Here is a 13,047-nt window from a genome sequence, read left to right as displayed (position 1 = left end):
ATACAATAATACTTTGTGTTGTTTAACTCCTCATGTTCACCAATGTTGTGTAAAGTGCATTATTAAACATACACGTACTGTACTACAAGATGGAATGATCTGATCCTCATGTTAGAGCATGTGTGTTTAGGCAGACTGGAGAACAAGAGCACAATGTTTTCTTTCCGTTTGTTTCAGTTTGAGCAATTGTGTTTGTGCATACTCCAGAGAAGCTAACATTAGTTATGGACGTTGGCCGCAGGTTTGGCGCGGTGGCGTGTGGTGTAGGTCAGGAGCTCTATGTGTTTGGAGGAGTGAGGAGCAGAGACGCAGACAACCCCGAGTCCAGTCAAATGACTATCTGCAAATCGGAATTCTTTCACGATGAGTTGAAAAGGTGGGGTTTTGGGGTTTTTTTCAAAGTGGCAATTGCATAATGATTTCTTGTTGATGCGTCATGTATCTTGTATAGTGAATAACATTCCTGTAAATCTCTTGCCACTATTATAAACCTACAGATGGGTGCTGCTCGATGATCAGAACCTGTGCATACACACCACATCATCATTCGTATATGGAGCTGTTCCCATTGGGGCCAGTATATATGTGGTAGGAGAACTGGACACGGGTAAGCCTGAGACGTACATCAAATTTTTCTAACATAATCATCTCTCTCTGTCTCTCTCTCTCTCTGTCTCTCTCTCTCAAATTTCAGACACCACATTTCGCTTCGGATCTCCACCTTTGAGGTTCAGAAACATGTATTTTAGCAAATGGACCAGACTTATTTTCAATTGCTCTACATTTTGAAATTCCAAATAAGGAATAGGTATACGTGAGTGATGGAAATATTTGAGATTTTCACTAAAGGAAAAAGAAAATCTTAAAACGTAGCTGTTTATGACGCTAATTAGACACGCACACAAAGCATAGATTTCTATTACGCATCATATAGACACATCACATCAGACTCTCTGAGTCTTTTCCTTTAAGTGTTTCATTTAAACGCGCGGCGTTGCGGCGTATTCACCCAGTGTTCCCAGGATAGGCTCTGGATTCATCACAGCCAGCCCTGGCCAAGATTCCACTATACTAGAGAAAAGAATGGAAACTTGCTTTCAATGGAAGTGTAAGGGCAGTTGTTGCATTTGGCTAGTAAATGTTTGAACATAAATTCAAGCCTACAACTGTTACACAAGAATAAGAAGGTTGATAAAAGTCTTACGACGAGACAGACTTCAGAACATGTCTGACTAAAGATTTTATAGAGGTTTGCCCAACTCAGTGTAAAAAAAAAAAAAAGTAATTCTGCTTTCTTCCACTTTTTTCCAAAGGTTCTGTGGTATCCGTATGCCATCATGTAAAAACTGAGGCACTTGCTCACAAAGTTTAAGACTTTATTGGTAACATGAAAGCATACATTTTTCCCTCTTAAAGTACACAGATTTAGAGCTTAACTGGGGGAGGGAAAAGCCTTTGACTGAAGAATTCATGAACATATTTAGTGAGGTCCCCAACTGCCCTTAGACATCCATTGTATGTAACTTTCAGTTAAACTCGAGTACAGAGAAACATGTCACCTTTTGGTCATTTGTACTAGTTGTACATATGCTACGGATGCAGTGGATGGACATTAGGTTAAAAAGGCTGGAGTATTCCTTTAACTGCTTTATTACAGCGGTGTTTAGTAAAGCACTACGTTAGATTCCCGATACGATCTGAGAGAACATTAAGTTTAAGGTATTTAGATACTTAGAATACTTATTTTCAATTTTTTCCCCATTCTTTAACTCTTTATTTCATCCTTGTTAACATTTTGGTTGAATCCGTATTTTTATCCTTGTGTGTATGAGTGTGTGCCCCTGAACATAATTATACTGTAATAAAACATAAATGCCAGGTGCTCAAAAACCTTTAACCAAGAGTGTATGTTGAGCGATGATCTCAGTATGAGCATATTAACTAAGTTACGTTACATTACACTAGAGTATGTGTAGTAGTTAGATCTTTATGAATTTTGTATGAAATTACGGTAAAGATGTTTTAAGAAGCACTAAAGGCTTACAGTGCCCTCCACTAATATTGGCACCCTTGGGAAATATGAGGAAAGAAGGCTGGGACATTTGTCTTTATTGTTTAAACTTTTGATCTTTTTTTTTTTTTTTAAATCACAAAAATATTCTGCTGTCATGGATATCAAACAATTGCAAACAAAACACAAGTTTATCCAAAAAAAAAAAGTCTTTGTTAAATATAGGTGCACAACAATTATTGGCACCCTTTTAGTCAATACTTTGTGCTACCTCCCTCTGCCAAGATAACAGCTCTGAGTCTTCTTCTATAATGCCTGATGAGGTTGGAGAATCCATGGCGAGGGATCTGAGACCGTTCCTCCATACAGAATCTCTCCAGATCCTTCCAATTTTGAGGTCCATGCTGGTGGACTCTCCTCTTCAGTTCACCCCACAGGTTTTCTATGGGGTTCAGGTCAGGGGACTGGGATGGCCATGGCAGGACCTTGATTTTGTGGTCAGTAAACCATTTTTGTGTTGATTTTGATGGATGTTTTGGATCATTGTCCTGCTGGAAGATCCAACCACGGCCCATTTTAAGCTTTCTGGCAGAGGCAGTCAGGTTTTCATACAGCATCAAGATCTGTTCGATCATCCAATCAACTACCCCTTTCAGTCCCACTCCTGTTTTAAAGCCACAGGCTTTCTCGGTAGCTGCTCCCAGGCTCTGGAATAGTCTCCCTTTTCATATTCGATCTTCCCCTTCTATTACTATGTTCAGATCTTCTCTGAAGACCCACTTTTATTCATTATGTTTTAATTCGGTCTGAGGGTGTAGAATGTTCATTTGTCCACTGGTATTTGGTATTATTAAGTGTTTGTTTATACGTTTTATACTACTTATACAGCACTTTGGTTTCAACTTTGGTTGTTTTTAAATGTCCTTTATAAATAACTAAACTAAACTAATCAGTATTTAACCAGAGTTGGAATGTGATTGGTTGAATCTGAACTATCAATTATGGGCAAAATTCCATAGTGATCGTTTTTCCTGGTTGTATCCGTTGCGCGATCTGCTGAGAAGGGTCCACTGTCTGTCATCTGCACGAGAGTGGCCTCTAGAGGCCAAATTCTGTTGTGCTATTTGAAGTGTTTTTTCATAAATTTTGGATGTCTCTATTTTTATTTATTTGTTGTGATACTTTTTGGTTCAGTTTGGATGTATAGCTTTTTTTTTTTTTTTACTTTAATATTTATGAATAGTTAATTATATATTTATTTCGTTAAAAAAATGAAAGTACAGTACTGTTTATTTTTGTATTAAAGTTCAGCAATATTATGGTTTCATTCTGTATCAATTTTAATCAGTTGATTAATTGGTTATCGGCAGATATTGCCCAACTTGCTGTTGTTATCACTGTAGTTATGCTAGTTTATTACAGATTGTTTTAAGTATAAACCAAGAGATTCTGACAAATTGCAGACTGCATTTCCCAAATGTTAAACCCAAATAAACAAGCAAGGCATGTCTCCTTTAGCATTAGGGAACAAAATTCCTCTGTTCAGTAGAGGTGCAGATTCAGTAAAGGCAGCTCATAGCTTGCTTTTAGTTCTCGCTTTATGGTTTGTTGTTTTCGATTGTCGCAATTGTTATAATTGTTTCATTAGTGCTGTATTACTACTTCTTGCTCTGTGCAGAGACCGGATTGAATGTACTAGTGTTTGGCTGCTGCACTAAGCTTAATAATGCTACAAGGAAGCTGGAGCAAGATAAATATCACCTAGGGGTTTTTTTCCGGGACGCTTGGTGAAGCAATTAAGCACTTGATAAAACCTCATAATAGACTGCTTTCGCAATATGTGAGATGGAGTTCATTGTTTAAATGAGACATGTTGATATTTTTATGTACACATCACCTTTGTTCAGAGATGTAAGCCTGGTCGTTATTTAGAAATAGACATGAACAAATATGAACGTTTGTGCCATTGGTTGCTCAAGGGAGAATTTGGCTCAACCTGCTTTACCAGAAATATTGCTCTTTTTTTTTTTTTCTTTCTTTAAAGTACTTTAAATTTTTTACATGATGTTAAAGGAAAAAACCACCCACAATGATTTGCATTAATATTTATATCTTCAATGAGTTTGTTTATTTATTTAAATTTCTTTACCTGGCATGTCCTTTCATGGACACTTTCACATTGGTAAACACTTTCGTGCATTACCCACAATGCCATTCCACTACCTCCTCGTATTGGTGCCCGGGGGATATAACCCTTGCTCCATTTCTGTCTAAACATTGATGCAGCAGCACTTTAGTCTGTCCAGCTTTCTCACCTCCTTATCTGTACACTCTGTGCAAACAACTCACCAACTCTTAAAGGTTCAGCTTTCACTCTTAACACCGCCGCGCCCGTTATCTCGTAGATCACTGACTAGCTGAGCCGAGCTGAGTCGCCGCTGTATCTCAGCTCAACTGTGTCTTTAGCTGCGTCGCATTCTGGAAGTTTTGAGTCCAGCATTTGCTGTCCCCGCTACTTCTGTTTTGGATTTCTCGTTAATGTGCCACTGTGATCTCAGTGAGGCACACCACCACTAGTTTTTCACCGGAGTAATGAAAACACAGCACCAAGCAACAAACTATTACCAGAAACGCTAAACACATCACAAAAATGTTTAATCAGTTTCAGAGTGGAGTTTTTCCCTTAAATCCACTTTTGCCCAGAATAATGATGTTATTGTACAGTTGTTACGGCTTCTCCTCTACTGTGTGTGCAGGCACCAGTTACGACTACGTGCGAGAGTTTCGGCGCAGCACAGGCACTTGGCACCCGACTCGCCCTCTCCTGCCTTCAGACCTGTGTAAGACCGGCTGTGCTCCACTCCGCATTGCTAACTGTAAGCTGTTCCGGCTGCAGCTGAAACAGGGTCTGTTCCAGATCCGAGTGCCATCCACGTAACATGCACGTCCACACCTGTGTAGTCATCTGCTCTCTGCTTGCTGATTGGGTCAATTTATAAAAAAAATAATAATAAATGAAAAAAAGCACACGTGGCACTTGGGAATCTCTGGATTTTAGGTGAGGATGCTTACTTGAGTGAGCTGTGTAGGGACATTTTGTCCACTTTGTTTCATCTTGTTAAGGGAATGTCTTGTTTTCTTTACTTTTTATTTTATTTTATTTTATTTTTACTGTAAGGGATTCGAATGTCATTTTGATATGTAGCTGCTTTATTTTATTTTTATTTTTAAGTGTTGATACTGTGTTTTCAGAGTGGACCACGGGTTGTTACTTCTGCCTTTCAAGCCAGCATTAACACGCACAGCTTCAACAAATAGATCACGATGATCTTTTTATTATTATTATTTTTATTTTATTTTTTTTAAAAATTTGAATAATGTATGAACGGGCTTACACCTGGATATACTATTGATGGGAGCAGCTTTCGACCGTCAGAAGAATGATGGGAACAGTGGTGTATTTTTAGCCCATGTTAAACACCGCTTTAGAGAAGTATTTGAGAGAAAGTGGATGAAAGTGTGCATATTTAGCAGCGTGGAGATTGTTTGTATAGCGTTATTAATCTTATATCGTTAACACTATACCTCATGGCTTAGGCATGCGTTTTAACCGGTAGTAGGGACTGTATTTTCTGTATTGATAAAATCCTACTCGAGGATTCTGACTCATATTTAAGTCACTCTGTGTGTGTGTATGTGTGTGTATGTGTGTTTTTCGAGGGTGACCTTTGAACTGGCTTTCCAGTCACTGCAGACGGTTTTGGCATCCGGTAACCCCATTTGTTGTGTGTGCGTGCGTCACAGCTGCTGCTGTCTATTCTAATTGGTACAGATCAGCTTGTAGAAACTCGTAAGCCCACACGGCTGCCCGATGACAGAAACAACCCGTGTTAAGCAAACATTTGTGACTGCTTTGTTTTAGGTGTTCTTAATATAATACATGTTACGTGCTCACACATGCTACATAAAGGACTACTTTGCGATTACAGGCCGATTTATTGCACTAAAGGAGGCGTAGAAATAAGACCCGGCTTATTTTTTTACGTTCTTAATTCTTGGAATGAGATAAATGCTGATCAATTATAGCTGTTCATTGTGCATCGGGTTAAAAATCAGTATAATGATCCTGCGTTTCAGGCATGAACAACAACACGGTACGTTCGTGATCATGGATTTGACTCAGGTGTCTGTGTGCTGAGCATCTATCTGTGGCTTGCATCGTTTTCGAAGAATTTACTGCAACTTCTCGGTGTCATTCCGCGTAACCTGACCCTCGCATCTCCATACAAACCCACAGCCGGAGACTTGATATGCAGAAGCTCTCTGCATATCAACAAGGTAGCACATGTTATACTTTATCCCTGTTTGATTTGATTATTTACATGTTTTTCCTCCTTACCATGCGTGATCGGTGATAACGTCCATCCCCTCATGTCTGCTTAAACAGCCTTGACCTTTGCTCTTAGATCGTTAAAGCGCCGTGTGATGCTTCTGCAGTCAGCAGGGACGCCTCTGTACGAGGGTTTATGTAATAACGTAACGCTAGAACGGCTGCATGCAGCTTCGGCAACACAGCTCACGCCCAACACTTAAACATACTGTGTGTGTGTGTGCATGCATGTGCAAACATAGGATAACTATCAGCACACACTAACTAACTGTCCTTCATGTGCCATTGTTTACAGCACATGCTGGAGCCTTCCATTAAAATTTTCTAAAGCTCCAGTTACAGTAACTTCCTTGCTTACAAATTCCTGGATAAGCAACTAACATGGCAGAATGGTGACAGCAGATACCTTTTAATATCTGTCTATTAATGCTTAAAATAAATGGTAATGCTTCTAAATAATACACCTCGAGGTGGGAGTGGGCCATATGAGAAGAACACTTGAAGCCATTTCTGATACAGTTTATGCTCTGTATACTTCGGATGTATTTCTGTATCATGATGTATTTTTTAAAAAAAAACAACAAAAAAAAAAACCAGGAAAAAATAAGGAAAACGAGAATTCATCTAATGTCTACAAAAATTAATGACTTAAAACTGAAAAGGAGAAAAATTTATAAATTCTAGAATTTATATTTTACAATTTCAGGGCTGGTGGGCATTTCCAAATTGTCCATAGTGTGAGTGTGTGAGAGTGAGTGTGTGTGTGTGTGTGAGAGTGAGTGTGTGTGTGAGAGTGAGTGAGTGAGTGTGTGAGAGAGTGAGTGTGTGAGAGAGTGAGTGTGTGAGAGAGTGAGTGTGTGAGAGAGTGAGTGTGTGAGAGAGTGAGTGAGTGTGTGAGAGAGTGAGTGAGTGTGTGAGAGAGTGAGTGAGTGTGTGTGAGAGTGAGTGTGTGAGAGTGAATGAGAGTGAGTGAGTATGTGTGAGAGTGAGTATGTGTGAGAGTGAGTATGTGTGAGAGTGAGTGTGTGTGAGAGTGAGTGTGTGAGAGTGAATGAGAGTGAGTGAGTATGTGTGAGAGTGAGTGTGTGTGTGAGAGTGAGTGAGTGTGTGTGTGTGAGAGTGAGTGAGTGAGTGTGTGTGAGAGTGAGTGAGTGTGTGTGAGAGTGAGTGAGTGTGTGTGAGAGTGAGTGAGTGTGTGTGAGAGTGAGTGAGTGTGTGTGAGAGTGAGTGAGTGTGTGTGAGAGTGAGTGAGTGTGTGTGAGAGTGAGTGAGTGTGTGTGAGAGTGAGTGTGTGAGTGTGTGAGTGTGTGAGTGTGTGAGTGTGTGAGTGAGTGAGTGAGTGAGTCTGCGCGAGCGTGCGAGTGAGTGTGTGTGCGAGTGTGTGAGTGCTTGTGTGCGAGTGCGCTGGGTTCGCACGCCGTCTAGGGTGTCCTCCGAGTTCCCTGCTCCAGGCTCACTGAGACTCTGTGTAGGATACGTGGTACAGAAAATAGATGGATGGATATTTTCCAATTTAAAAATTTTGATTTTTAAAAAAAAATAATAAATCCATAAAATGTACACAAAAAACGGTAGGGATTCTTTGTAATTTATAAATTTGTTCATATTTGACAATTTTAAGCATTTAAACCAGCACAAAACTTTAAACACCAAACCAGCTTCTTCTAATCAGAGTTTGTAATTGTTATTAAATAAAGTTATAAAAAGATATCCCAATACCTCTTTATCGTATATCGTTCTATTTCCCAGCCGTACTTCGAGCACGTTTGGTTTTGTACCATCATGTCACAGTACTGCTTTTGATTAGCACCACGGACTCTGAAAAGATGAGATTTATTATTCATTTGACGCAGAAGGAATAAGCGTGTACTTCTTTCCGTTCATCTTTCAAAAGTAAAAAGTCAAACAGAATGTTTTAATAAGCCATGTCCTCAGTAGTTAATCGGATCGTTCCTGTCTGAACTAATGTCTGCAACACGTCTCTGGTCTTAAAGAATTTACATTTACGCTATATGGCCAAAAGTTTGTGGACTCCTGGACATATGTACCATGTGACCATAGGTATCATACGTAACCTCCACTCGGTTTCCACCAGGTCCTCCAGTTTCCTCCCCCAGTCCAGAGACATGCATGGTAGGCTGATTGGCATGTCCAAAGTGTCCGTAGTGTATGATTGGGTGTGTGAACGTGTGTGTGAGTGTCCCCTGCGATGGACTGGCACCCCGTCTAGGGTGTACCCCACCTCGTGCCCCATGCTCCCTCTCAGGCTCCAGGTTCCACCTGACACTGTAGGATATAGAAGATTGATGGATAACCTCCATTCTTCTCAGAAGGCTTTCTTCTAGATTTTGGAGTGTGGCTGATGGACACAGTTTTGTGTTCATTCAGCCCCAAGAGCATTAGTGAGGTCAGGCAGTGATGGTGCGTGAGGACGTCTGGGATGCAATCGGTGTTCCAGTTCATCCCAAACGTGTTCAGTGGGGCTGAGGTCGGGGTTCTGTGCAGGACACTCTGGTTCCTCCACTCCAGCCTTGGCAAACCATGTCTTGACGGAGCTCGCTTTGTGCTCAGAGACATTGTCATGAACAGGTTCGGGTCTCTTCAGGTCCTGTAACACTACAGCGTACAAAGACATCCTATATAATTATGTGCTTCCATCTTTGTGGTAACAGTTTGGAGAAGGCTTGCGTATGGGTGTGAGGGTCAAGTGTCCACATACTTTTGACTAAGTGGTGTGTATGTGGTTGGATAAACTACAGCAGAGGATCTGCCACAGAAGTCAAGAAGGTTCGTGTTTAGAAAACTAGTGTCACTAAAATACACTTTTTTTAAAAAAAAAGGTTGTTTTTTTATGTGTGTATCAGCTCTGCTAGAGTACTTTCAGTACTAGTTCAGTCTGCAGAAATACTTTGCTGCGTCTGCGTCCGTACCACGGTCCACAAGTTAACAACCTTTTTCTAAACTAAGGCTGTAAACCTCCGGCTTCCGTTCCATACGATTACAATTTCAAGCCATAGAGCAATGTTTCACTATTTGGTGATGCCACTGAAATCTGCTGTGATGTGACGTAATGTGATACAGTTCATCTTAGTAGCCGCCGATCAAATCTGAGGTGAGCCTGCTTACGGTTTCTGAATGACGATGATGTCCAGAAGGACTATTTTTACTAGTTCATTTCAGTAGTGGCCTTTTAAATTGGTGCCTCGATCCAAAATGTTGGATAGTTACACCATTAATGTAAAGTCAGAGGTGGATTCTCACACAGCACCTTGAGGATGAGTTGCACATGAGTCGATATTACTCAAAGTCTACTGTACTGATTCCATCTTACCTTTACACGTCACATCCTGGTTGATGATGTTCATTGCACAAGTGATAAATGAGTAGGTACTGTTGTATTATTACTTTTATTTAGGCACAAATGGGGCGTATGAATGTATACATGTGTGTGTGTGAGGGAGAGAGAGACAGAGACGGATGGGATTAACACAACAGGATTACAGAAGATGGTGGCATTAATCATTTAAACCAAATTGCTCTCATGGTGGGAGTTAATTTAACAGGAAGTCTTGTGACTTGGGACAGTGATGAAGCTCAGATTGTGGGTCGGGGGTAATCTGGCCTCTAGTGCTCTACATTAGGACCTTGGGAATTATCCTCTACGGCACAAGGCCGTCTGGGTGAAACACAGAGCAGACCGGACATGTCTACGTGTCTATACTCGGATGTGAACGCTAACCTGTCTAACTTGTAAATAACATTTAATAGGTGACGTCAAAGATGTTTTGGGCTATTTGAACAAAACCATGGTTTAAATCATATGCAAACTGGATTATAATGTCATTTCAAAGTGCTTTTTCTTGTTGTTGTTGTTTTTTTGTTTTTTTTTAATATGTGCCAATTTGTCTTCCTGTTCTTCTTCTTATAATAGTGATAATATATGTATAGAAAATGATATCCTATACAGAGCTGTTTACAGGGTATAACATTCCCTTAGAATTTTACCGTAAATATTCGCATAAATCCATCTTTTCATGATATTTGAGTAAACCTGTAAAGAGCATACACTGAATAAAGGCACTGCCTTCTTATACACAGTCTAACATTTCACAATTGTGCCCTTTTTTAAAAAAATTTTTTTATTTCCACAGCAACCTGAAAATGTCTTTATATGCTTGCTGCATTTTTGTCTAGTGTGTTAATAATGAGTGGCATATAATAGGAGCTTTCTGTAAAGATCCACAATCTGATCAAGTCATAACAGATACTTGTTTGACTGTCTACTATGTAACGTGTGATTCTGTTTGTGGCTTGTGACCACATTTTGCAGAAAAAACAAAACAAAAACAGACCTAATATGTTCAGAGTAAATGCAGCAATTCATAGGTAAGGTTGAGTAATGAGAGTGGGTGGTTTTGGGATGGTTGGAACAGGGAACAGACCACACTGTGGGAACCATGTAGAGATTATCCTAATCTCAAGAGTTAGACACTGAGTTTAAAACACTCTGGGGGGGGGGGGGTCCCCCAAGTGTCTAACCATCTTAATTTAAAGAGTGAGACAGTTTAAACGCTTGTTTGTTTGTTTTTTTCTTCTTTTTCTAAGATTCTAACCCACAGCCTCTTTACCTCCATAACAAAACACTTCCTGTGGTCTGCTTCCTGTACCACAATCAGCCATGTGACCAAGTGCTAAGTCACACTGGCTGGTATCATTTTGAATGATATGGTAAGTCTTATTCATTCCTGGTCAGGAAAGACGACAGCCAGGCCGAGAATACCAAGCGGTATACGGACTGCTTTTTTGCCTCAGCCTGGGCTCTTTGGGACTGCAAAGTCTATCATCAGCGTACATCCAGCAGGGACATGAGCACCCTGTCTCGGCAACCACACGCAGTACAGACTGTCAACAAAACAAGAGAGCTTATGATCTTTCTCATGGGTACTAATCAAGCTTTGCTTGGTGTCATGACGTCATTGCCTATAAAGAGGTCAAAGACAACGCACGGTATATGCTACAGTAAAGTTTCCCATTTCGTAAGTAGTCTACAGAGGAGTATTCAAGTGCCAATACTGTGTAACTGTTTGTATTGAAGGCCTCGGGTTTACACAGACGAATGCAAGTTGAAACAAAACAGCTGCTCTTTATGGCTGCAGTGAATTAGAAAAGAGATAAGGATTTTCTTTACTTGGCTTATATGAAATGCGATATGATGAGCCAAGGTATAGCTGGAATTAACACAAGAAGGGCCGACACATTGAGTTTAATAAAAGTGTTTGGGTTTTTTTTTTGTTTGTTTTTTTTTTAACGTTGCTCATCTGTCCCTCACCGTCGCACGGTCGAAGACAGTTATGACGTCAAGGGAAAAGACGTTGCCAAATTCCTGAGTGTTAGCAACTGTTTTTTGTAGATTGCTCAGGAAGCCACCCAATGCAATCTTGTGCAGTTTCATGAGTTTCGAAATGGATCAGAAACAGTGGTGGGTAATCACCCGAGGTGTATAACATTTCTCTAAAAGATTGCCGAGCTCTGTGAGGTACTGATTTTTCAAAGTAAAAGAATAAATGAAAACCAAAGATAGAGTTACGACACAAGCTTAGGTCTGCCAGGACTAGGGTTGTTATGGGGTCATGGTTTCACTGTCATGGTGTATGATCAGACGGTTATCTCACCGCTGACCAATTAAAATGCACTTCTGTCTAATACCGTCTGGTTTCGTTTTATTTTTTAAATTTAATTTAATTTTTTTTTAAAAAACCTGATCAGTTTCCTTGCTCGTTTGCTCCGCATCCCTATTGTATCTTGAGTGCGACTCATCAAGAAACTTACCAATTTGCTCCATTATTCAGGACTAAATCATATTAAAGCGACTTCCATTTCTCAATGCAGGAGACACAGACTGCACTGAAAACCCTGTGTAATCTGCTACTGTTGTAAACATGTTACGTTGCTAGCTCTGTTGGTGCTCCTAGCATGTTTGTAACTTTATCATACACGACAGCTATCAAACACACAGACAAACATGGCTTTGCTGGCAATCCATCCATTTTCTTGTGCTTCTCCGGGTCCAGTTCATATGGGGCAACAGTCTAAGCAGAGATGCCCAGACCTCCCTCTCTTTAGCCACCTCCTCCAGCTCCTCCACAGGGATACCAAGGTGCTTCCAGGCAAGACAAGAGATATAATGTCTCCATCTAGTCCTTGGTCTGCCCCTGGGTCTTCTACACGTTGGACATGCCCGAAACACCTCTGCAGGGAGGCGTTCAGGAGGCATCCTAGCCAGATGCTCGAACCTCCTCAACTGGCTCCTTTCAATGCAGAGGAGCAGCGACTCTACTTTGCTGATCACAACTAAATGAAATAACTGTCTATTTCTGGTTAAACAGCTTGGCTTAATGTTTTTTTTTTCTTTTTTTCACAGGCACGCTGTCTTTCCGTTTATAAATACTGCCAATATGAGATTATATAGAAAAGTCATTCTTAAAAATATTTTTCTAGAAACAAGGACGATTAGAGATCAACAATTTTTATTTTTTTTTTTTTCATTTCACTCTCACCACCAGTGTGTGTGTTTTAAATGGAAGATTTAATATTGTTTGTTTGGGGGGCTTAGTGGTTAGCATGCTTGCCTCTCACCTCCAGGATT

General features: G+C 40.3%; 1 protein-coding gene across 2 annotated transcripts in view; it reads left to right on the top strand.

Annotated features, from left to right (window-relative positions):
• gan (gigaxonin) overlaps positions 1-10,504 on the top strand; it is a 29,301-nt gene extending 18,797 nt beyond the window's left edge. For both annotated transcript variants that reach the window (XM_017465566.3, XM_053678094.1), the window contains 3 exons: positions 242-376; positions 498-607; positions 4,768-10,504. In XM_017465566.3, coding sequence (XP_017321055.1) covers positions 242-376; positions 498-607; positions 4,768-4,949 — 427 coding nt within the window. In that variant the 3' untranslated portion in view covers positions 4,950-10,504. The remainder of the gene's footprint in view (positions 1-241; positions 377-497; positions 608-4,767) is intronic.
• Positions 10,505-13,047: the final 2,543 nt, after the last annotated feature.

The sequence above is a fragment of the Ictalurus punctatus genome, chromosome 4, assembly GCF_001660625.3.
Source record: "Ictalurus punctatus breed USDA103 chromosome 4, Coco_2.0, whole genome shotgun sequence".
NCBI lineage: Eukaryota > Metazoa > Chordata > Actinopteri > Siluriformes > Ictaluridae > Ictalurus > Ictalurus punctatus.
This window is presented reverse-complemented; position numbering and strand designations above follow the sequence as displayed.